The sequence below is a fragment of the Lactuca sativa genome, chromosome 7 (genome assembly GCF_002870075.4).
Source record: "Lactuca sativa cultivar Salinas chromosome 7, Lsat_Salinas_v11, whole genome shotgun sequence".
In the NCBI taxonomy this organism is placed as follows: Eukaryota; Viridiplantae; Streptophyta; class Magnoliopsida; order Asterales; family Asteraceae; genus Lactuca; species Lactuca sativa.
The window spans coordinates 124,830,360-124,852,879 of NC_056629.2; the positions used below are offsets into that span (position 1 = coordinate 124,830,360).

General features: G+C 38.8%; 1 protein-coding gene across 1 annotated transcript; it reads left to right on the forward strand.

The window, feature by feature from the left end:
- The first annotated feature begins 1,215 nt into the window (after window positions 1-1,215).
- On the forward strand, window positions 1,216-3,008 carry LOC111905818 (uncharacterized). The gene has a single exon (XM_023901539.2). The coding sequence runs from the start codon at window positions 1,535-1,537 to the stop codon at window positions 2,762-2,764; it is 1,230 nt and encodes a 409-aa protein (XP_023757307.1). The 5' UTR covers window positions 1,216-1,534; the 3' UTR covers window positions 2,765-3,008.
- The last annotated feature ends 19,512 nt before the right edge of the window (window positions 3,009-22,520 follow it).

The window sequence follows — 22,520 nt, forward strand, 5'->3', positions numbered from 1 at the left end:
AACCATTTTTCATTTTGTTTTTCGCACATGACTTTCAAAATTAACAAACCAACCATAATTATCATTAGAACAAATATAGTTCTAATATGAGGTTTTCAAGTAACCATTAAATGTAAATTCGAAGTACTTGCACCAACAATCTAGATATTTTGGGGTTTTGGGGGCACACTTACTAAAAAGACATATGTTTAATTAACGTAATTTTATCAAAATTGTTCTCTAATAATTTAGTTGTTTATATTGATGAAGTTTGTCTTTTTAGCTACCATGTATGTTATGTGTAGTGTAGTTCTTATATATGGTTCACTTGAGAAAACTACCCGACCATCAAAGAGATGCAAGTTTGGCGTTTGAGTTAAACGAGTATTTTTTGTAGTAGTTAAACCTGAATAATACTTTTTTTAGCAATTTTGAAACTTAATTACCATCCTAAGTCATTTTTTTATTGTAAGTGTGATATTTGTGAGATACTATCATACTACCTTATTATAAATTAAGTTACAAAGAAAATATACCACATCCATATAAGTATATGAAAGATGATATGCTTCTCTACTAACATTAACGTGGCAATGGAAACTTTCCAAAACAAGCATACATTTTAAATTGACTGTCATTATTAAAGAGCCATTGAGATATAAGAAGGGCTACAAATTTAAGTTTTGTCATTTAATAGAGAGCCATTGAGATATAAGAAGGGTTACTAGTATTAGCTGGTTTAAGTTTACTAAATGTCATTCAAAAGTCACAAACTCGGCACTTATAAAAATAATGCATATATATTAATACAACCAAAACCAAAGTAAACAAAGAATTAGAGTGAAGATCTGCATTATAAACATTTATAAAAAATGAATTGATAATTGAATTTGTTTTACAGAATCATAAACTATATAGTTCTGGGATATAAAATATTTAAATTAACAAACAAATAACTTTAAATTATTATTATTGTTTAGAATGATTTGAATGTAATATTAAATATTTGTTATGTGACTACGATTGAAAACGAGATCAAATGTGATATTTACAGGTAATTACTGACTGAAAGGAATAATTTATTGAGTGATTATGACAAGAAAAATAAAATCACTCAGGAGACAACTAATTATTCTTGGTAATAAACAAAATATTAATGGAAATTTAATAGGAAACTATTATTTAAGAAAAAAACAACAATAAAAGAGGCAGGCATATGCATATCCATGTGGGAGAATTTAAGTAAAAATGGCCATAGATACTTCCCATGTACCTTCCTCTCCAACAAAACACTCCTTTCTTTATTATTATCGCAATTATTTTTATTTTCGCTTTTTTGGACTTATTATGCAGAAAGGTTGGAGCCACATCATCGCATGTGGACCCAATATCATCTTCTTCTTTATTTATATCAATTGACACTGATAAACCCTAGCTATCCACCGTCAATTTCCCTAACGTCTCTATCTACATTCTAGATCTCCTTCACGCATTTCAAACTTTCAGCGTTTCCCACTCCTCCAACAGTGTATCATTGAGTTTCTCAGAGCAATTTATGGCTTCCGCTTGCGTAAATAGCATCGGGTTGTCGCCTGAGAATATATTGGAACGTTCACAGACTTACTCTTCATACGGTTGGTTGAAGCCTCGTTTCTCGTTAGGCCGTGAAATCACAGATGGAGATACATCCAAATCCAAGACAAAGAGGTTTTCTTCTCCGGCGAAGGAGCTTGCAGATCTGCCCGAGGAATCAGATCCAAACGAGTTTGATGGTTTTCAGTTCAGTCTTGAAGATCCGGTTATGATGCTTCCCGCCGACGAGTTGTTCTCCGACGGTAAACTTATTCCGCTGCATTTGTCAGTGATCCGCCAGGAAGTTGCTTCGTCGACAACAACGGTAATGTCCTCTCCAGATACTCCGAGGTCTCACCGGAGAATGGACGACGCCTTTGCTTCCGATCCCTACTTGCTTTCCCCTAGGGCGCCGAGATGTTCGAGCAGGTGGAAAGAGCTTCTCGGTTTCGGAAAGCTTTACCAAAGCAGCAACAACAATGCTAAACAAGACAACAACAAACAGACATCGTTAGCGTCTTCGCACAACGCGACCGGAGCAACAAAGTCTATTAGACATTTTCTTCACAGAAGTTCAAAATCTTCAAACGATTCGTCGGTTAACCTTCCGTTACTCAGGGATACAGATAACGAATCTGTGTCTGTCTCTTCACGTCCATCTCTTTCTTCCTCTTCTTCCAGTCACGATCTCGACGATCTTCCCCGTCTCTCTCTGGATTCCGATAAGCCTGGGAAAGTGAACTTGCACGCAAACCCTAGCAGTCGTCCAAAAACTAGAATGGTAAAAACGAGGACACAGTCAACGGAATCAAGAGCATCAACGCGCGTTGGCCGAAGCACGATGCGTCGTTCATCGGACTCCGCAATCACCACCGCCCGTGGCCTGTCAGTCGATAGTCCACGAATGAACTCCTCAGGAAAAATCGTTTTCCATAGCTTGGAGCGAAGTTCGAGTAGTCCAAGTAGCTTAATCGGTGGACCTAGATTCAAACATAGAGGAATGGAGAGGTCATATTCCGCCAATGTCAGAGTCACACCGGTTCTAAACGTTCCGGTTTGTTCCCTTAGAGGTTCTTCCAAGTCCGGCAGTATGTTTGGGTTTCCGATATTCTCCTCGCAGCAGAAACGGGAATGTTCTAGCAGTACAAGTAGTAACGGCGGAGCAAACCGTAGTCAACGATTCACCGGAAAGTCTCGAACAGATTGTTCTTAATTCAGCGTTCAGTAATCGGTATAATTTGATCCTCTTGATAACTGTTTTCACTTTTTTTTAGTGTTCGGAGTCCATCACCTGCAGCAATCAATCAATGGCGTTAGCTTAGGATAGCTTTAGGCATCTAGCTCTAGCATATGTTCCATTGCATTTTAACTTTCTCTTTTTGTTGAATCATCATGTACCTATTTTTGTTGATTTCTTCCCACCGCTAATTCCTAATGTTAGAATCAGATTCTTCCCAGTCTTCAAACATAACTTTTTTTTTTTTTTTTTTTTTTTTTTTGTAATTTAATAATGAAACGTTTGTTTGATAAATGTGGTTACTGAATGTAAAATATAATGTTGTCGGTAAAGGAATCTGGTTTAATATAATATAATAATTTGGATATATGTAATTTAAAAGAGGCATGTTATCTCAGCTGGTTTTTGCCAGACGAGATAATTAAAAGTACAAATTCATTGAATAAATAATTGACGATTATTTTGTGTATTAAAATAATAATTAAAACAGTTTTGTAGTATGTGAAATGATGGTGACACTTTATACGAATATAAATAGTGTCAGGCAGTGTTGCCGGTGACAGCTTTGCTTTGCTGCGTTGCCTCTGCCCCAGCCCGGCAGCCCCCTATCTCCACCATCCGCCCCCTGTTGGCTCTTGCCTCTTCCTTTTATTCACCTCCGGACAAAACAACTTCAAAATTATTTTATTGCAAGATAATAACCCATTTTATTATATTTCGATTTAATTTCATTTACTTGTTTATAAAACTAATAAAAATTATTTTATTGCAAGATAATAACCCATTCTATTATATTTCGATTTAATTTCATATGCTTGTTTATAAAACAAATATGGCAATGCCTTGTACATGTTAAAATAGGGAGTAAATTACAGAATGGTCCCTATGGTTTAGGGTAATTTGCGCGTTTGGTCCCTAACTTATTTTTTTAACTCGGAAGGTCCCTACCGTTTGTTTTTGTTACACGCTTGGTCCCTGTCTTACCTAAAAAAACTATTTTGCCCTTGAAATTTTAAAATATTTAAATAAACACACCCCAACCCCTCACTTTACCCTATCTATCCTACAATTTTTTCCTATTTAAATAATAGTTTTTTAGATAAGACAGGGACCAATCGCGTAACAAAAACAAACAGTAGGGACCAAGCGCGTAACAAAAACAAACGTTAGGGACTTTCCGAGTTAAAAAAATAAGTTAGGGACCAAGCGCGCAAATTACCTCAAACCATAGGGACCATTCGTGTAATTTACTCTAAAATAGGATAATTACCGGAACGACCACTTTTCTGTATAATGAAATTATCAAAATTTTCAGAAAATGTAACATGGACAATACCTATTTGAATCCGATCTTGAAATTATATATATAATACAACAACGGCCATTTTATTGTTTCGTAGCTGGATTTCTGTTTAACATTATTGAAACTCAGTTCATTAATTATATTGTGTTGTCTATTGCTTATACTTAGGCATCAGCAATTATTTTATGAAGAACATATTCAATGAACAAGTTTGGAAATTGATCAGATTTTTGAATTCGTAAGAAGTATGTTATTTTTTGTGATTTTGTTATAGCGTTATGTCTTTCACAACCTATGCTATCAATAGCGCGCTATAGCGGCCTTATAGCGTTTTACGGTGTTATTAAACCGTTATTTTAAAATAGCATTTACGGATAACGGTGACGCTATTACAACGCTATTGACCGCTATTTACCGTTAACCTCATCAGCGTTATAGCGACGCTACACTCGCTTTTACAATTTCATACATATTGGACTACTTTGACAAAGAAAAAAACGATTATGTGTTATTTCAGTATTAAATCTTTATTTTTTTTTAACTATTCCACAACATTTTTTTTGTCTTAATATGTCCAAATAATAAATATAATTAATTACAAACTGCAAAACAACAAATGACAACTTCCTTTTTTCGTCTGTTTCAGTATTTAGACATCACGAACGACTTGAGTTGCGATGACATTTTGACACTTTTTAGTTTCCATATTACTATATTAGAATATTATATATAGATTATGTTATGTTTTTATATGATTTGTTATGATATTAATTATATATAGTATTAATAATCTAATATATAAATTTTGTATAAATATATAATATAAATTATACATAATATTAAAAACCGATATACTATTGCTATACCACCGCGATAACCGCGATTTCAAATAGCGGCATGTAACCGCTATTGAAATTTCAACAGCGATAATTGCTTAGTTCACGACACATTCGACCTTAATTTGTAAAATCTTATCTGGGTCTACAATAAGGAATATGTTGACTCCACTACACCAACATAAATTTAGGAAAGGGATAATGACTTAAAAGGGTAATATATTTTTTGATTTGTACACATTTAATCACTGACTTTTATTTTCGTCCATATTTATCCCTTCAACTTGTTAAACTATACACATTTAGTCCTTATGACCAGTTACACCAGGTTAGCCGGTAAAAATGACTTAATAGGGTAATATATTTCTCACTTTGTGCATATTTAGTCCTTAATATTTTTATACATATTTAGTCTTTAATATTTTTTTTTGTTACAAAATAAGTCATTTTTGTTTTTGTACTCGTTTAGTACTTATGAATGATTTCTTTAGGTTTTTCTCACGACATCTTACGCGGGATAGCCATATAGTGGTGGGATAGGTTGAGGTGGTCCTTCTATATGTTGTAGGCCAAGATACCTTGTGTAGGATGACTTTAAGGTGTAGGCACGGAGGCTCGAGAAGAGCTGTCGGGTTAAGGCGGCATGCCGACAAACCCTGGGTATTCTAGTCTAATGACTGATTGGACCTGTTGCATGTTGGCATTCCAGTCTGATAACTAATTGAGACAAGGTATTCCAATCTGATGAGTGTGGCTCGTTATGCATGATAATACGTTTGTTGTATCGAGTATTTTAGGAAAAATTCACTAAACTTTATGCTTACCCAGTTGTTTATGTTTTCAGGTTCTATCGTTGATCGTGGAAAGACGAATGCATGATTGTACACACTCATCAATAGTATTGAGGATTCTGTGTTTCTTATATTACTCTGATTTTCGATAAATGTATTTTGAAATAACCGTTTTTTCTTAATAATGGATTTATAGTTAGGGATTTATAATTCGAGAAGAGCTGTCGGGTCAAGGCGGCATGCCGACAAACCCTGGGTATTCTAGTCTGATGACTGATTGGACCTATTGCATGTTGGCATTCCAATCTGATAACTGATTGGGACAAGGTATTCCAATCTGATGAGTGTGGCTCGTTATGCATGATAATACGTTTGTTGTATCGAGTATTTTGGGAAAAATTCACTAAATTTTGTGCTTACCGAGTTGTTTATGTTTTCAGGTTCTATCGTTGATCGTGGAAAGACGAATGCATGATTGTACACACTCATCAATAGTATTGAGGATTCCATGTTTCTTATATTACTCTAATTTTCGATAAATGTATTTAGAAATAACCGTTTTTTCTTAATAATGGATTTATAATTAGGGACTTTTTCCTTATTTAAAAATGAAAATTTTTGGTTGTGAAAATGAGACGTTACACATAAACATCAACAGCCACACACACTTCATCAATGATTGTCCAACGTAAGATATCGTGAGAAAAACCTAAAAAAAATTATTCATAAGTACTGAATGAGTACAAAACAAAAATGAATTATTTTGAAACAAAAAAATATTAAGGACTAAATGTGTACAAAAATATTAAGGACTAAATGTGTACAAAATGAGAAATATATTACCATATTAAGTCATTTTTCACAGCTAACTTGGAGTAACCGGTCATAAGGACTGAATGTGTACAATTTAACAAGTTGAAGGGGTAAATGTGGACGAAAAAAACTCAGTGACCAAATGTGTACAAATCGGAAAATATATTACCCTTTTAAGTTATTATCCCTTTAAGAAACATCTCTCATCTCATAAGGACGCTTAAGGCAAGAGTACTGAGTGTAAAAGTCTTTTGTATATTGGTATTCTAGTATAGAATATCTAAGTCTCATATATAAAGTGTTTGGACCATACAAATCTAAACTTACTTAAAACATGGATGCACATGATGCTCATGTAAGAAGTCAAATGTATCACAATTATTGCAAATTATTCAAAACTAGATGTAAGACCTGTGTACTATACAAATTGATTAAAAAAACAAAGTTAAATATCAATATTTAAATAGTAAACATTTTTTAAAGTAACATTTTAAAGTAAATACAAACAAAATAATGAATATGTAGTTTAATCTATACTATAAAAAACTATTGATATATTTTAAAATAATTGTGTTGAATATGAAAGTGTAAACATTAAACACTTTTTAAAGTAACTTTCGAAATAGATACAAATGAAATGATGATAAGTAGGTAATTGAATCTATGCTCATAAAAAACTATTGACATATTGTAAATAATTGTTATGAATCATAAATTTCTAAAGACTTCTTTAAATACAATATTATATGTTTTTTATTCCTAAGTTTACCATCATTGTCTAAAATTAATATCTTTAATCTGTCTTTGGTTTTAACTACGTACAATGCAACATACAACTGTCCATGAGTGAAGTTGTCTAAAAAACAACTCCACTTTCGATAGCAACTATCCTTGGCGTAATACATTAATTAGTAAACCGAACAACAATTTATAACATAAAAATAAGGACGAAAAGTCAAATAAATTGCATGAAAGACAAATAAATATCATTTAGCGTGGTGGAAATATCATTAGATCTTCTTTTATCAAAATATAGTTTTCTCTGTTTTCTTTTAGCATAATTAGATAAAGGGCTTCTGCAAATTAAAATTGGAAGTAGATTTTTCATAAAATGTAACATCCGTTTCATAGGTACTTGTAATGACTCAAAATCCCAATAAATTTAAACATTTAAAAACAACCCATAGTCATAATTTGTTTACAAAACCATTGTTTCCAAATTGTTTATCAATATCTGAGTATCCCAAAATCATAAAACCATAAAACAGAGGATGTGTACCAAAATCATAAAACCATAAAACAGAGGATGTGTATGGTTATGCCTTCACCTTCCCGCGATCATCATAAATACTTGAAACAATAAAGAAAAATAATAAGCCAAAGCTTAGTGAGTTCCCCCAAAGTACCACCACACAAGCTGATAACATATACAAACAAACATGTCGAGTCCAATCAACCATTGGGTTGGATTACCTTAGGCCTAGTCAACCTCCGGGTCTAGTTATTCTCGGGATGGAATACCCCAGGTTGGAATGCCAATATACAACAGGTCTAGTCATCCTCGGGATGGAATACCCTCGGATGTGACAATCCGATATTTCGAGTCAATGTAATGTAAAACCGATCAAATTTAGGTCAAAATGTAACCTTCCTAAAATCTTGTTCGGATTAATTAAAGTAGTAGGAATCATATCAAGGTTTGCGTACATAAAAAGAACGTCCAAATCTGACTTCGGATGAGGAAGTTATGAATTTTTGAAGAAATTCCTTAATCACGTCATTTTAATAAATAAATAATAAAAATAATTTCGGAATTTGCCAGCGAAATCTAAACGAAAGTTGTAGATCATGGTCTCACCTTCGCGTGGATATAAAGAACGTCAAAAACGGAGTTTGTATGAAGGAGATATGAATTTTTGAAGTTTATTTATAATAAATATAAATTTAATTATAAATTCCCGGTAATATCCGAAGGGGAGTCATCGGATTGGACCGAAGTACGCCCTGCGTACCTTCGTACGCCCTGCGTACCTTCGTACGCCCCGCGTACTGAGATCGAGGGTCTCGGATCGTCCACGCCGCACTATCCGAAGAGTTCTAAACCGTCCGACCCGTCCGAAGCTCCGACCCGCCGTCCCATCCGACCCGTGTACCCAACAACCCATCCCATCCGAACTGAGGCAGTCGAGGCTTCGGTCATGCATGACGTACGCGTACGCGCTGCGTACGAGCGTACGCCCCGCGTTCGGAGGCGGTTCAGCCTTCCTATAAATAGGATGCGAGGCTTTCCGAAAATGTTGCTCATTTCTCTCCTCTCTCTCACAACCTTGTCTCGTTTTCCGTGCCCGTTATAACCCGAAGCTCTGGTCTTTTTACTCAAGTCCCGAGGGTCGATTTTACTCCCGAGATTCCCGAGAATCCCGAGAAAAATCCGTTTTCTGAGACGAAACTCTGCCCGGTTTTCCATCTCGCTTTCTTCAATCAATCAAGTGAGTTTCATACCCCTTAAGCAACCTGTTAAATATTCTAAATGCTTTTATATGCTTTCAAAAGGGGGGGAATACAAGTTAAATACTTATAGTTATTGTTTCAATCACATGTGATTGTACTAATCACATGTGATTAATAACTAGGGAAATCAGTGGTTTTATCACTATTTAAACTATCTATCAAACTGTTTTACTTCTAAATGTTTTCCAAACCCATTTACTTTTCGAATTTACACTGCAACTGTGATTTAAACAAATGTTCCTTATACTTAATCTGTTTTTAATCAAATCTACGCCTTCAAATTGTTTTATAGATTGACATCAAGTCAATCTTTCTTTAAAAAAATATACTTATGTTTCAAATGTCTTATAAACACTTATTTATGTTTTTATATTACAAATTGCATGCCCATATATGTATAGACGTATAAATAATGTTTAAAGGGCTTAGGAAGGCTATCCACCTTGTTTCCTTTTCCTCGATTTGGATGTGGTCTGATAGGATTTTGGGTGACCATCCGAAGGTCGTTTCCATATTAATTATATATCAAATATACATATATAGACATAAAAGTACTTCCATAATCATACGTACTAAACGCACTGTTAACAAGTTACCATCGGGGTAACACAGAATCATACTATTACAACTGCTAGATCAATGAGTCAGTTCATTCATGAGTCTATACTAGGAAGAGAATATATACAACTATACTAGAACAAGAAACATTTCATCACACATGCAAGAATACGATAACAAATGTGATCCACTGTATCGGAGCATGCCTTAAATGTCATGGCCCGAGTTGTAGCCAGAATTCTCTTGGAGGGAGAGCGTTGAGTTTGCGTATAGATCTATACTGGATTGACTATCCTACACCTTGCTGCTAGCTACAGCCGGACCTGCAGGTCTGCGGGTGCCAAACGTCATTCCGTTATTACGACCGTTCTTTATGTCGTTGTTATCAGTCGATAGTATGGTGCAATTATCACATTATACCTTAATATAAATCCGGTTTAAGGTAGTAGTAATTAGTACAACAGTAGTTCTTATTATACAAAGCTACAGTACTACAATGATTTACCCATTACATATTTTGGTGATAATCTCACTTAAGCATTAATGTACAAACTATATTTTATCAAATGATAGTTATACTTGGGTAATTACACACTTTTACAACAGACGAGTTTACAAAACAGTTAAGCCTTGGTAGAAGGCTACTTTTATAGAAAATATAGGATTTTCTGAGAGATTCAAACATTTACAAACTTATACCTTGAGACAGGTTCAAACTTTTTTGACAACGAACATTGATACTAAAATACTTATGAACTCACCAGCTTAATGCTGATCTACTCTTTCAAAATAACTTGTATTCTCAGGTCATCAGTAGACAGGTACCGATGCCAACTTTTGAGATGATGGAGCGTACTCAAGACTCATCATTTTATTATTTTGATTTACGTTATATTTTTGGTGTCTAAATCTGTACAGAACACGCATGTATTAAAATTATATATTTAATGCAATGGATGATGTTGTTTGCCTATTTACATTTACTGTGTTATGATTACCTTACATGACGTCCTCCGCCCCAGAACGTTTCCGCCGTTCTTGGTTTTGGGGTGTGACAGATTGGTATCAGAGCATTGTTTATAGTGAATTGAGTATATCAACCCATAAAAGATATACTAAACTATAAACCCATTAGGGATAAAACTCTGACCGAGAGTCTATACTTTAAATAATAAAATATTTAACTAAGTATACTAGTCTGCATTCATACTAAAATAAGTGTCATAATGACAAGAACAAAAGTATTACGATTGTTAAATATCACAAGTGAGCTCGGGGATGTATGGTCAGTCCTGGGAATGGCATAGCCTGATCAATAATGCTGATCCTAGGAGTGATTAGCACATGCCTTAGAATGGTTGTGATAGGTTAACAAGTCTAAAAACTTACCAACAATACCACAAGAAGATCAATAGAACTTAAACTTAAAATACTATAGGAGTATTTTGCGCTACTAGTTACACGTATACTATATTCTTATACCTCTATTCTCGCGTAGATCTTGATGGCTAGATATCCATCATGGCGACCCGTACTTTCCCAATGAAGGCAATGCCGGGTGGATCGATGAAGAGCCCGAAGTTGACCATCCAATCCGTTTGGATGATCACCTCGCAGAGGACTTTTCAGATGGGTCCGACTCCGAGCCTGAAGTCAGCAACCTACCGATTGTAGGTCAAGCCCCGAACAACAACCCTCGACCAACGTTTCCAGGTCCTACACCCATGTGGGCAAACAACCTGAACCGCTGGAGTAATGATCAGGGTCAACCCTTACCATACTTTGGGAACCGAACCTTTTACAATGTCAGCGATGGTGGCTCTACTGACCGAGCTCTGCCTGTCATTATCCGCAGAATAGCTCGTATTGTCGAGCAAGGTGGAGCAGCCATCGACCGGGTCATAGAGATTGATGCCGACTCAGGTGTCAACACAGTCAGCATCCGCCGTCTTGAAGAAGACATGGAACGGACCCGGAGGACAAATAAAACCCTGCTGTAGCAGTTGGCTGCCTCACGAGCTGAAATATTGGAACTTCGAGCTTGTCAGAGGACTCAGGATCGACCCATTCAAGAGGTGTTTCGTCAAGTATCCGACCGCAGTACTCGCCCGGGACTTTCCCATCGCCGTTGGTTGATGTCTACTACATCTCCGTCTTTTAATTAAAGGATAGCCTTTAACATCTGTGCTCCAAGTAGCACTTGTGTGTAAAATGTTTCTAACTTCCGTACTCAAATTTGAAATCTAAGAACTGTCAAACTTTTCTATATGGTATGATGTATGACCTACTGCTAGGTCGATTTTCCCTGAACTTATTACATCAGTAATACCAGTATTTTTGAGATCTATCTATCTGGGAAAAATCTATACACTTGTGTTTTCCTACTAATATTTCTTATTATGGTTTCAAACACTCTTTCAACTGTTGGACTATGGTTAGTTAGTCCATGTGTCACTCTCACGTTGCTTATAAATTGATTCTTACCACCTTTCTTACCTTTATAAACTTATAGCTGAAGGATGCCTCCTCGCAAGTCTCCCAGGAATAGGAATAATCCTGCACCTCCACCACCTCCTCCGCCTCCGGTCATCGATACTGTAGCCCTGAATGCTGTCGTAGCTGCAGCAGTGGCAACTGCCATGGCTCAGTACCACTCTTCTGATGCCAGCAGAGGTGGAACCCCTGTGGAATCTATTCCGATCGAAATCCCTGTGCGCTCAAGGGAGTGCTCTTACAAGGATTTTACAAACTGCAAGCCGAAGCCTTTCTATGGCACCGGCGGAGTCATTGCTCTCTCACAATGGTTCGAGAAGACTGAATCAGTCTTCGAAATCTGTTCATGCCCTGCTGCGTGCAAAGTGAAATATGCCGCATGCACCTTTGAGGGTAAAGCCCTAACGTGGTGGAACGGCCACGTCAAAGCCCTAACTCTCGTCGTAGCCAACGACATGGGCTGGGAAACAATGAAAGACCTCATGACTGAGGAATACTGCCCGAGGGGCGAGATCCAGAAACTGGAGCAGGAACTCTGGAACCTGTCGATGAAGGGCACCAATGTGGTCGCTTATACTGCCCGCTTCAGCGAGCTGGTGGCCCTCTGCCCCAATATGGTTCCCACTGAGGGGAAGAAGATCGAGAGGTACATTTGGGGACTAGTGCCTCCGTATCAGGGGAATGTGCTAGCGTCAAACCCCGCTACCTTCGACAGTGCCAAACGATTGGCACAACGACTCATTGACCATGGAGTCAAAACCCCTGCAACCACAACCACCCTAGCCATCCCGGAACCCTCCAAACCCGCCGATACTAAGCGGAAATTCTGGGATGAAAGGAAGAAGCAGCAGGCTGCCAAAAAGCAGCAATTGGTGGCAATTCATGCCGCAGTAACCCCTACTGCTACTACTACTACTGCTCCGGTGAGTCGGTATGCTGGAAGTTCGCCCAAGTGCAACAAATGCAGCTACCACCACAACGGCCCCTGCCGTGAATTGCAGTGCTCTAACTGCAACAGGAAAGGACACACCGTCCGATTCTGTAAGTTCCCGGCACAACCTATCAACCAAGTCCCTGGCTCTGGCGCGAGCCCAACCTGCTATGGATGTGGTGAAGCAGGCCACTTTAAGAGGGACTGCCCCAAGGCGAGGAATGCGGGAGGAGCAGGGAGGGTACTAGCTATTGGCCACGGGGAAGTAGTTGCTGACCCGACAGTGGTGACCGGTACGTTCCTCCTCGATAACTCCTATGCATGCATTCTATTCGATAGTGGAGCGGAGCGAAGCTTCGTAAACCATAAATTTGCTCGCATGCTTAATCAACCACCGCACGCACTCAAAGAACTATTCACAGTGGAAATGGCTAATGGAAAAACTGAAAATACGAGTAGCATATACTTAGGTTGTACCCTAACTCTAGATAACCATTCATTTCCAATCGACCTCATGCCAGTCTCAATAAAAAGTTTCGACGTCATCATTGGCATGGACTGGTTAAGCCTTCATCGTGCCGACATCATGTGCTTCGAGAAAGCAGTCCGTCTAAACCTTCCGTCTAACGAAACTCTTATAGTCTATGGCGACAAACCCGGTGCAAGTCTTCGCATCATATCAAGTATTCAAGCACAAAAATACCTGCGTAAGGAATACCACGCATTCCTTGCTCACGTCGTCGACACGAACCTAGAAACGAAAGAACTAAAGAACCTCCCAGTAGTGAGCGACTTCCCCGACATTTTCCCAGAAGAACTACCCGGATTACCTCCGCAACGACAAGTCGAGTTCAGAATCGACTTAGTCCCAGGAGCTACCCCAGTAGCCAAGTCGCCCTACCGTTTAGCACCAGCCGAGATGCAAGAACTCTCTGGTCAACTTAACGAACTGCTCAGCAAGGGCTTTATAAGGCCAAGTTTCTCACCTTGGGGAGCACCGGTCTTGTTCGTTAAGGAGAAGGACGAATCCTTCCGTATGTGTATTGACTACAGAGAACTCAACAAACTGACGGTCAAGAATCGTTACCCTCTGCCACGCATAGATGATCTATTCGACCAACTGCAAGGGGCGAACTATTTTTCTAAGATTGATCTGAGATCCGGATATCACCAGTTACGAGTGCTAGAGGAGGATGTGCCGAAGACCGCCTTCCGAACTCGTTACGGACATTACGAGTTCGTGGTGATGCCATTCGGATTGACCAATGCGCCCGCAGTCTTCATGGATCTGATGAATAGAGTATGCCGACCCTACTTGGATCAGTTCGTCATCGTTTTCATTGACGACATCCTAATCTACTCCCGAAGTAAGAAAGAACATGGCGATCACCTACGACAAGTTCTAGGGACATTACGAAAAGAGAAACTTTATGCGAAGTTCTCGAAATGTGAATTTTGGATCCGAAGAGTCGAATTCTTAGGACACGTGGTAAGCGAAGAGGGAATCCACGTGGACCCATCCAAAATTAAGGCCATTGAGAACTGGTCAGCACCGAAGACGCCTACAGAAATTCGTCAATTTCTAGGTCTCGCTGGCTACTACCGCAGGTTCATTCAGAACTTCTCACGAATAGCGAAGCCTCTTACAACCCTAACCCAGAAAGGCGTGGCCTTTGACTGGGAAGAGAAACAAGAAAGAGCGTTCCAAACGCTCAAACGAGCCTTGTGCACCGCACCAATACTATCCCTTCCGGAAGGAATAGAAGACTTCGTAGTTTATTGCGATGCATCGAATCAAGGGCTCGGATGTGTTCTGATGCAGCGAGGTAAGGTCATCGCCTACGCCTCGAGACAATTGAAGACACACGAGGTTAACTACTCGACCCACGATCTTGAACTAGGAGCAGTAGTGTTTGCTCTGAAGATCTGGAGACATTACTTGTATGGAACGAAGAGCACTATCTTTACCGACCACAAGAGTTTACAACACATTTTCGATCAGAAGGAGCTCAACATGAGACAACGACGATGGGTCGAGCTACTCAGTGATTACGAATGCGATATTCGTTATCATCCGGGTAAAGCCAACGTAGTAGCAGACGCCCTAAGTCGGAAGGAATATTCTGGTCGCAAAGTCAAGTCATTATCGATAACCATCCATTCACACCTGACTAAGCAGATTCAGGCGGCTCAACTTGAGGCCATGAAATCTGAAAATGTGTCAAGTGAATCCCTTAGAGGAATGGACAAGAATTTAGAAGCCAAGGGTGACGGAGCTTTATATTTCATGAACCGGATCTGGACACCGAAACATGGTGGTTTCCGAGACTTGGTCATGACCGAGGCGCACAACACTCGGTATTCCGTCCACCCAGGTTCAGATAAGATGTATCTGGATCTTAAGAAGCTATACTGGTGGCCTATTATGAAAGCAGAAATTGCTACCTTCGTAAGTAAATGTCTTACTTGCGCAAAGGTTAAGGTCGAGTACCAGAAGCCCTCTGGTTTATTGCAACAACCAGAGATCCCGGAATGGAAGTGGGAGCGGATCACTATGGATTTCATAACCAAGTTGCCCAAGACAACGGGTGGACTTGACACCATATGGGTCATCGTTGATAGATTGACCAAGTCTGCACACTTCCTGCCTATCAAAGAAACCGACAAGATGGAGAAGCTTACGAGAACATACATTAGGGAAATCGTACGGCTACATGGTGTACCTATGTCCATTATCTCCGATAGAGATAGTAGGTTCACCTCAAGATTTTGGCAATCATTACAACATTCCCTAGGAACAAGGCTGGACATGAGCACAGCCTACCATCCTCAGACCGACGGACAGAGTGAGAGGACCATCCAAACTCTGGAAGATATGTTGCGAGCTTGCGTGATTAACTTTGGAAAGGCATGGGATACTCATTTACCCCTTGTCGAGTTTTCCTATAATAACAGTTATCACACGAGCATCAAGGCTGCTCCATTTGAAGCTCTCTACGGTCGTAAGTGCAGATCCCCTCTGTGCTGGGCTGAGGTGGGTGATACCCAATTAGCCAGGGGCAAACTTCCGACAGTACTCTCACCGGTCCGGAGATCATTCGAGAAACAACAGAGAAGATCGTTCAGATCCGTGAACGATTGAAAGCCTCTAGAGACCGACAGAAGAGCTACGCTGATAAGCGAAGGAAACCTTTGGAATTTCAGGTGGGAGACCGAGTCCTCCTCAAAGTCTCACCCTGGAAGGGCTTGATACGCTTCGGCAAGCGTGGAAAGCTTAATCCGAGGTACATAGGGCCTTTCGAGATTCTTGCAAGAGTCGGCCCCGTAGCTTACAAACTCGAACTACCAGACGCACTTCGTAACGTACATTCTACATTCCACGTATCTAACTTGAAAAAGTGTCTATCCGACGAGACTCTTGTAATCCCACTCGACGAGATCGAAATCAACGAGAGCCTGAACTTCGTGGAAGAACCTATAGAGATCATGGACCGTGAGGTCAAGCAGACAAAGCAAAGCCGTATCCCTATCGTGAAGGTTCGCTGGAATGCCAAGCGAGGACCGGAATTCACTTGGGAACGCGAGGATCAGATGAAACTGAAATACCCTCACCTTTTTGCTTAGTTATTTGTAATTTCTAACTTGCTTAAAATTCTAATTTCGGGACGAAATTCCTTCTAACGGGGGGATGATGTGACAACCCGATATTTCGAGTCAATGTAATGTAAAACCAATCAAATTTAGGTCAAAATGTAACCTTCCTAAAATCTTGTTCGGATTAATTAAAGTAGTAGGAATCATATCAAGGTTTGCGTACATAAAAAGAACGTCCAAAACTGACTTCAGATGAGGAAGTTATGAATTTTTGAAGAAATTCCTTAATCACGTCATTTTAATAAATAAATAATAAAAATAATTTCGGAATTTGCCAACGAAATCTAAACGAAAGTTGTAGATCATGGTCTCACCTTCGCGTGGATATAAAGAACGTCAAAAACGGAGTTCGTATGAAGGAGATATGAATTTTTGAAGTTTATTTATAATAAATATAAATTTAATTATAAATTCCCGGTAATATCCGAAGGGGAGTCATCGGATTGGACCGAAGTACGCCCTGCGTACCTTCGTACGCCCCGCGTACTGAGATCGAGGGTCTCGGATCGTCCACGTCGCACTATCCGAAGAGTTCTAAACCGTCCGACCCGTCCGAAGCTCTGACCCGTCCAACCCGCTGTCCCATCCGACCCGCCGTCCCATCCGACCCGCGTACCCAGCAACCCGTCCCATCCGAACCGAGGCAGTCGAGGCTTCGGTCATGCATGACGTACGCGTACGCGCTGCGTACGAGCGTATGCCCCGCGTTCGGAGGCGGTTCAGCCTTCCTATAAATAGGATGCGAGGCTTTCCGAAAATGTTGCTCATTTCTCTCCTCTCTCTCACAACCTTGTCTCGTTTTCCGTGCCCGTTATAACCCGAAGCTCTGGTCTTTTTGCTCAAGTCCCGAGGGTCGATTTTACTCCCGAGATTCCCGAGAATCCCGAGAAAAATCCGTTTTTTGAGACGAAACTCTGCCCGGTTTTCCATCTCGCTTTCTTCAATCAATCAAGTGAGTTTCATACCCCTTAAGCAACCTGTTAAATATTCTAAATGCTTTTATATGCTTTCAAAAGGGGGGGAATACAAGTTAAATACTTATAGTTATTGTTTCAATCACATGTGATTGTACTAATCACATGTGATTAATAACTAGGGAAATCAGTGGTTTTATCACTATTTAAACTATCTATCAAACTGTTTTACTTCTAAATGTTTTCCAAACCCATTTACTTTTCGAATTTACACTGCAACTGTGATTTAAACAAATGTTCCTTATACTTAATCTGTTTTTAATCAAATCTACGCCTTCAAATTGTTTTATAGATTGACATCAAGTCAATCTTTCTTTAAAAAAATATACTTATGTTTCAAATGTCTTATAAACACTTATTTATGTTTTTATATTACAAATTGCATGCCCATATATGTATAGACGTATAAATAATGTTTAAAGGGCTTAGGAAGGCTATCCACCTTGTTTCCTTTTCCTCGATTTGGATGTGGTCTGATAGGATTTTGGGTGACCATCCGAAGGTCGTTTCCATATTAATTATATATCAAATATACATATATAGACATAAAAGTACTTCCATAATCATACGTACTAAACGCACTGTTAACAAGTTACCATCGGGGTAACACAGAATCATACTATTACAACTGCTAGATCAATGAGTCAGTTCATTCATGAGTCTATACTAGGAAGAGAATATATACAACTATACTAGAACAAGAAACATTTCATCACACATGCAAGAATACGATAACAAATGTGATCCACTGTATCGGAGCATGCCTTAAATGTCATGGCCCGAGTTGTAGCCAGAATTCTCTTGGAGGGAGAGCGTTGAGTTTGCGTATAGATCTATACTGGATTGACTATCCTACACCTTGCTGCTAGCTACAGCCGGACCTGCAGGTCTGCGGGTGCCAAACGTCATTCCGTTATTACGACCGTTCTTTATGTCGTTGTTATCAGTCGATAGTATGGTGCAATTATCACATTATACCTTAATATAAATCCGGTTTAAGGTAGTAGTAATTAGTACAACAGTAGTTCTTATTATACAAAGCTACAGTACTACAATGATTTACCCATTACATATTTTGGTGATAATCTCACTTAAGCATTAATGTACAAACTATATTTTATCAAATGATAGTTATACTTGGGTAATTACACACTTTTACAACAGACGAGTTTACAAAACAGTTAAGCCTTGGTAGAAGGCTACTTTTATAGAAAATATAGGATTTTCTGAGAGATTCAAACATTTACAAACTTATACCTTGAGACAGGTTCAAACGTTTTTGACAACGAACATTGACACTAAAATACTTATGAACTCACCAACTTAATGCTGATCTACTCTTTCAAAATAACTTGTATTCTCAGGTCATCAGTAGACAGGTACCGATGCCAACTTTTGAGATGATGGAGCGTACTCAAGACTCATCATTTTATTATTTTGATTTACGTTATATTTTTGGTGTCTAAATCTGTACAGAACACGCATGTATTAAAATTATATATTTAATGCAATGGATGATGTTGTTTGCCTATTTACATTTACTGTGTTATGATTACCTTACATGACGTCCTCCGCCCCAGAACGTTTCCTCCGTTCTTGGTTTTGGGGTGTGACATCGGACCCAATCAACCATCAGGTTGGAATGCCTCGGTCTGTTGGCTTACGCACATAACAGTAAATCCTTAACTACAAACCAAAATATGTACACATATAATAGATAAACATATAACCGACCAACAAACTATCCGATAGATCACTACAACATAACGACATACTATCACAGAGCAAGATGTCCAATCCAATGGGTCGACCTTGGTGCCTTCGACCCATAAGTAAAGTGAGGAAAAATCACCTCTCAGTCTGAACAAGATTGCTAAAAAGAACACAGCTCCGGATAGCAGCTCAATGGTAATCTATTCATCAAATAATGACCAATATCATATATAGCTCAAAATACCCAAAATACCCCTAGGTCAAACTTGGTTAAAGTCAACAAGTCAACAGAGTCAACTCAGCCGAGTCAACTCAACTTTATACGTGGGGCGTACCCTGAAGGTACGCGTGGCATACTCAAGTCTCGACCGTAGTTAGGGTGATTGACTACGTACGTGCTGTGTACTCCAGGTTATGTAGTGCGTACGCACAGACTTCCCAAAACTTCAATAAGAGCTTAATGCCTTAAGCTCTCACATCTAACTTTCAAATCCAAGGCTAGATTACCCCCGATAGTCATAAAGTTTCCAACTTTATGACTTTGCATGTCCATTAAGTGCCCAATACCCCAAACTACAACATCTTAATGCATTAAGACCTTCTAAAGAGTGTACGGAGCAAAACTAACCAACAAGACCACATTTTTATGACTTAAGACCCTTCCTAAGGTCTGAAAGGACGACGTAATGGGTCAAGAACATGCTATGCTGAAGAATCACCACATTTGGGATAAAAGAACTTAAAATCAAGCCCAAAACAAGATCTAAGTGAAACTTCACCAAGTTCAAAACTTTATACCTCTAAGTGATGCCAAATGATGGTGTGCTTCTAGATCTAAAGTGCTTCACTCCTTCAAGATGGTCTCTACTTCCTTCCTTCTTCATCAAAGGCATAAAATACACATACTCAAGCTTAGAAATTCTTCATAAGGTGGATTAGGGTTGCAAGGACGTTTTGACAGGATGGAGGCTAATGAAAAGAGCCAAGGTTGAGAGTTAATGATGAATAAATAGGGTCCAAACCCTAAATATTAGGGTCTGGGACTTCACCCCGTATGCACAGTGTACACAAAATGTATGCCCAACGTACGTGGCTCTTCCCTTCATAATCCAAAAGTGGCAATATTAGCCCCTACTAGCTACTAGCCTGACATTATAGGGACCAAAATGAATTCAATCTTAATATAAGGGTAAAAAATGAAAGTACCTCAAAACAAGATGTTACATTCCTTTTCAGTTTTAGCTTAAAGTATAAAATTCTTGCAAATATGGTCCTACACAGTGCGTAGGTAGTTATCTACGCAGAGTGTAGGAGGGGAAAGTGGACGCATATAGTTAAAGCCCTACGCGAGGCGTACCCTTGTGTACGTAACATGTAGGTGCATTGATTCTAAACCCTAATTTTTTAGGTTTGTGACATTATTTAAAGACCTTAACTCCCTTGAGGCTTTCCTTATCCTCAACCTCCAGTCTACTAAATAGCCAAATCAAAACCCTAATCCCTTGTGAGCTTTTTTAAGTCTTTTTGTGTATTTTGGTGCATCTTCAAGAAGGATGAGTCTATCATTTTGGATTAATGTGGATCAATGTCACACCCCCGAACCAGACGGCGGAAACGTCCGAGGGCTGTTGTGACTTAATTGAATACCATAACATTGAATATATATGAAACATAACATCATTCGTCACCATGCATTAATATAGTACAACTGATAAAGTTTACACTAAGTACATTGTTTTAACATTACATTCCCAAAAATAAATTGTTCGGTTCATAGATAAACAAACGGCAAGCCATCACTGAGTACATTTTCCTTTGGTTCACTTGTTACCTGAGAATACAAGTATTTTGAAAAACGTCAACATATGAAGTGTTGGTGAGTTCATAAGCGGTATTTGAAAAGCAATGTTTTGTATTATTTTGAAAACCACCAGAAAATCCGATATTTTCTGAAAAGAGTTTCTGAAAAAGTTTGTGAAGATCCATAAGTATGCTTGTTTGTTTCTATAGTTGTAAAAAGTGTTCATTAAACTTGTGTACATTTCGAAACTGTATGTATTGTAAAACCCTAGGAAAACCCGATGTTTTCCTAATACTTTGAATTCCATGTAGTTGTAGAACCATCGCGACGTGTGAAGTCATTGATTCCAGGCGACGTCGGATTATTGCGCATGGTGAATTGCTATAAACACGCGTTACACAAACGGCTAGTTTACAAATCATACTAACGATCCCGTAGGCGTCGTCCGTACTATTCACGTAATCCAACCACCCTGACTTCTTGTAGTCCCACATCCGAAGAGAAAGAGGGCACGAAGACCTCGATAACTCCGTTAGCCGGTTGGGGATAAAAAAAAGAGTACGAAGGGCCCTTGACCCGATTCGCATTTGAATAACCGACTTTACTAGCCGTACCAAAGGACCCTTGGGGACCAATAGTATAAAAGCCATTGAAAGTCCTTTTACGTTGTGTTGGATCATGTAAGACTCAACAACTCGTAAGGTTGAAGTCTTCGGGCCTAAAGATCAAGCCATTGGGCTAGCCAGGCCCAACAAACAAGATTTTACACTTTGGGGCCCAAAGATGGTGCGTCGACGTCTGTGCACTCTCACGTGTGTATTGAATTCCCAAATGTTTCCGTGTACGAATCGAGTTGTAGTCGTGTTAGTAGTTTCGGGTTTGTTATTGATTCGAGACCGAATCAATTCGTTAGGTAACGATTTTTGGTGTTGATGTGTATTGTAATTCGTCGGTAGTCGTAGTGCCAATATTTGATCACAACGGATGTATCGAATTAGCATGGGAAATTTTCTGTTTTCAGCCCCTCTTTATTTTGTAAATTCACTTTTTCAACCCTTTGCATAAATAAATTTCCGGTTTAGTCCTTAAACTATTTTTCTTGACATTTTAACATCAAAACTTATTGGAATTGATATTTTTCAGCACATTTTTAGTTGAAAAAAGTTTTAGTCCCTGAAGATACAGTTTTCTCTGTGGAAACCTTCCTTTTTCGCAATTTTACACTTTTGGCCCAAATTGGAAAATTTTTGCAACTTTGATCCTTTTTAATTATGAAAAGCATTTTTAACCTTAGAAAAGGACTTGGGACACTAGTAGTCCACTGTTTTGCAGAAAAATACAGTTTTGGCCCTTC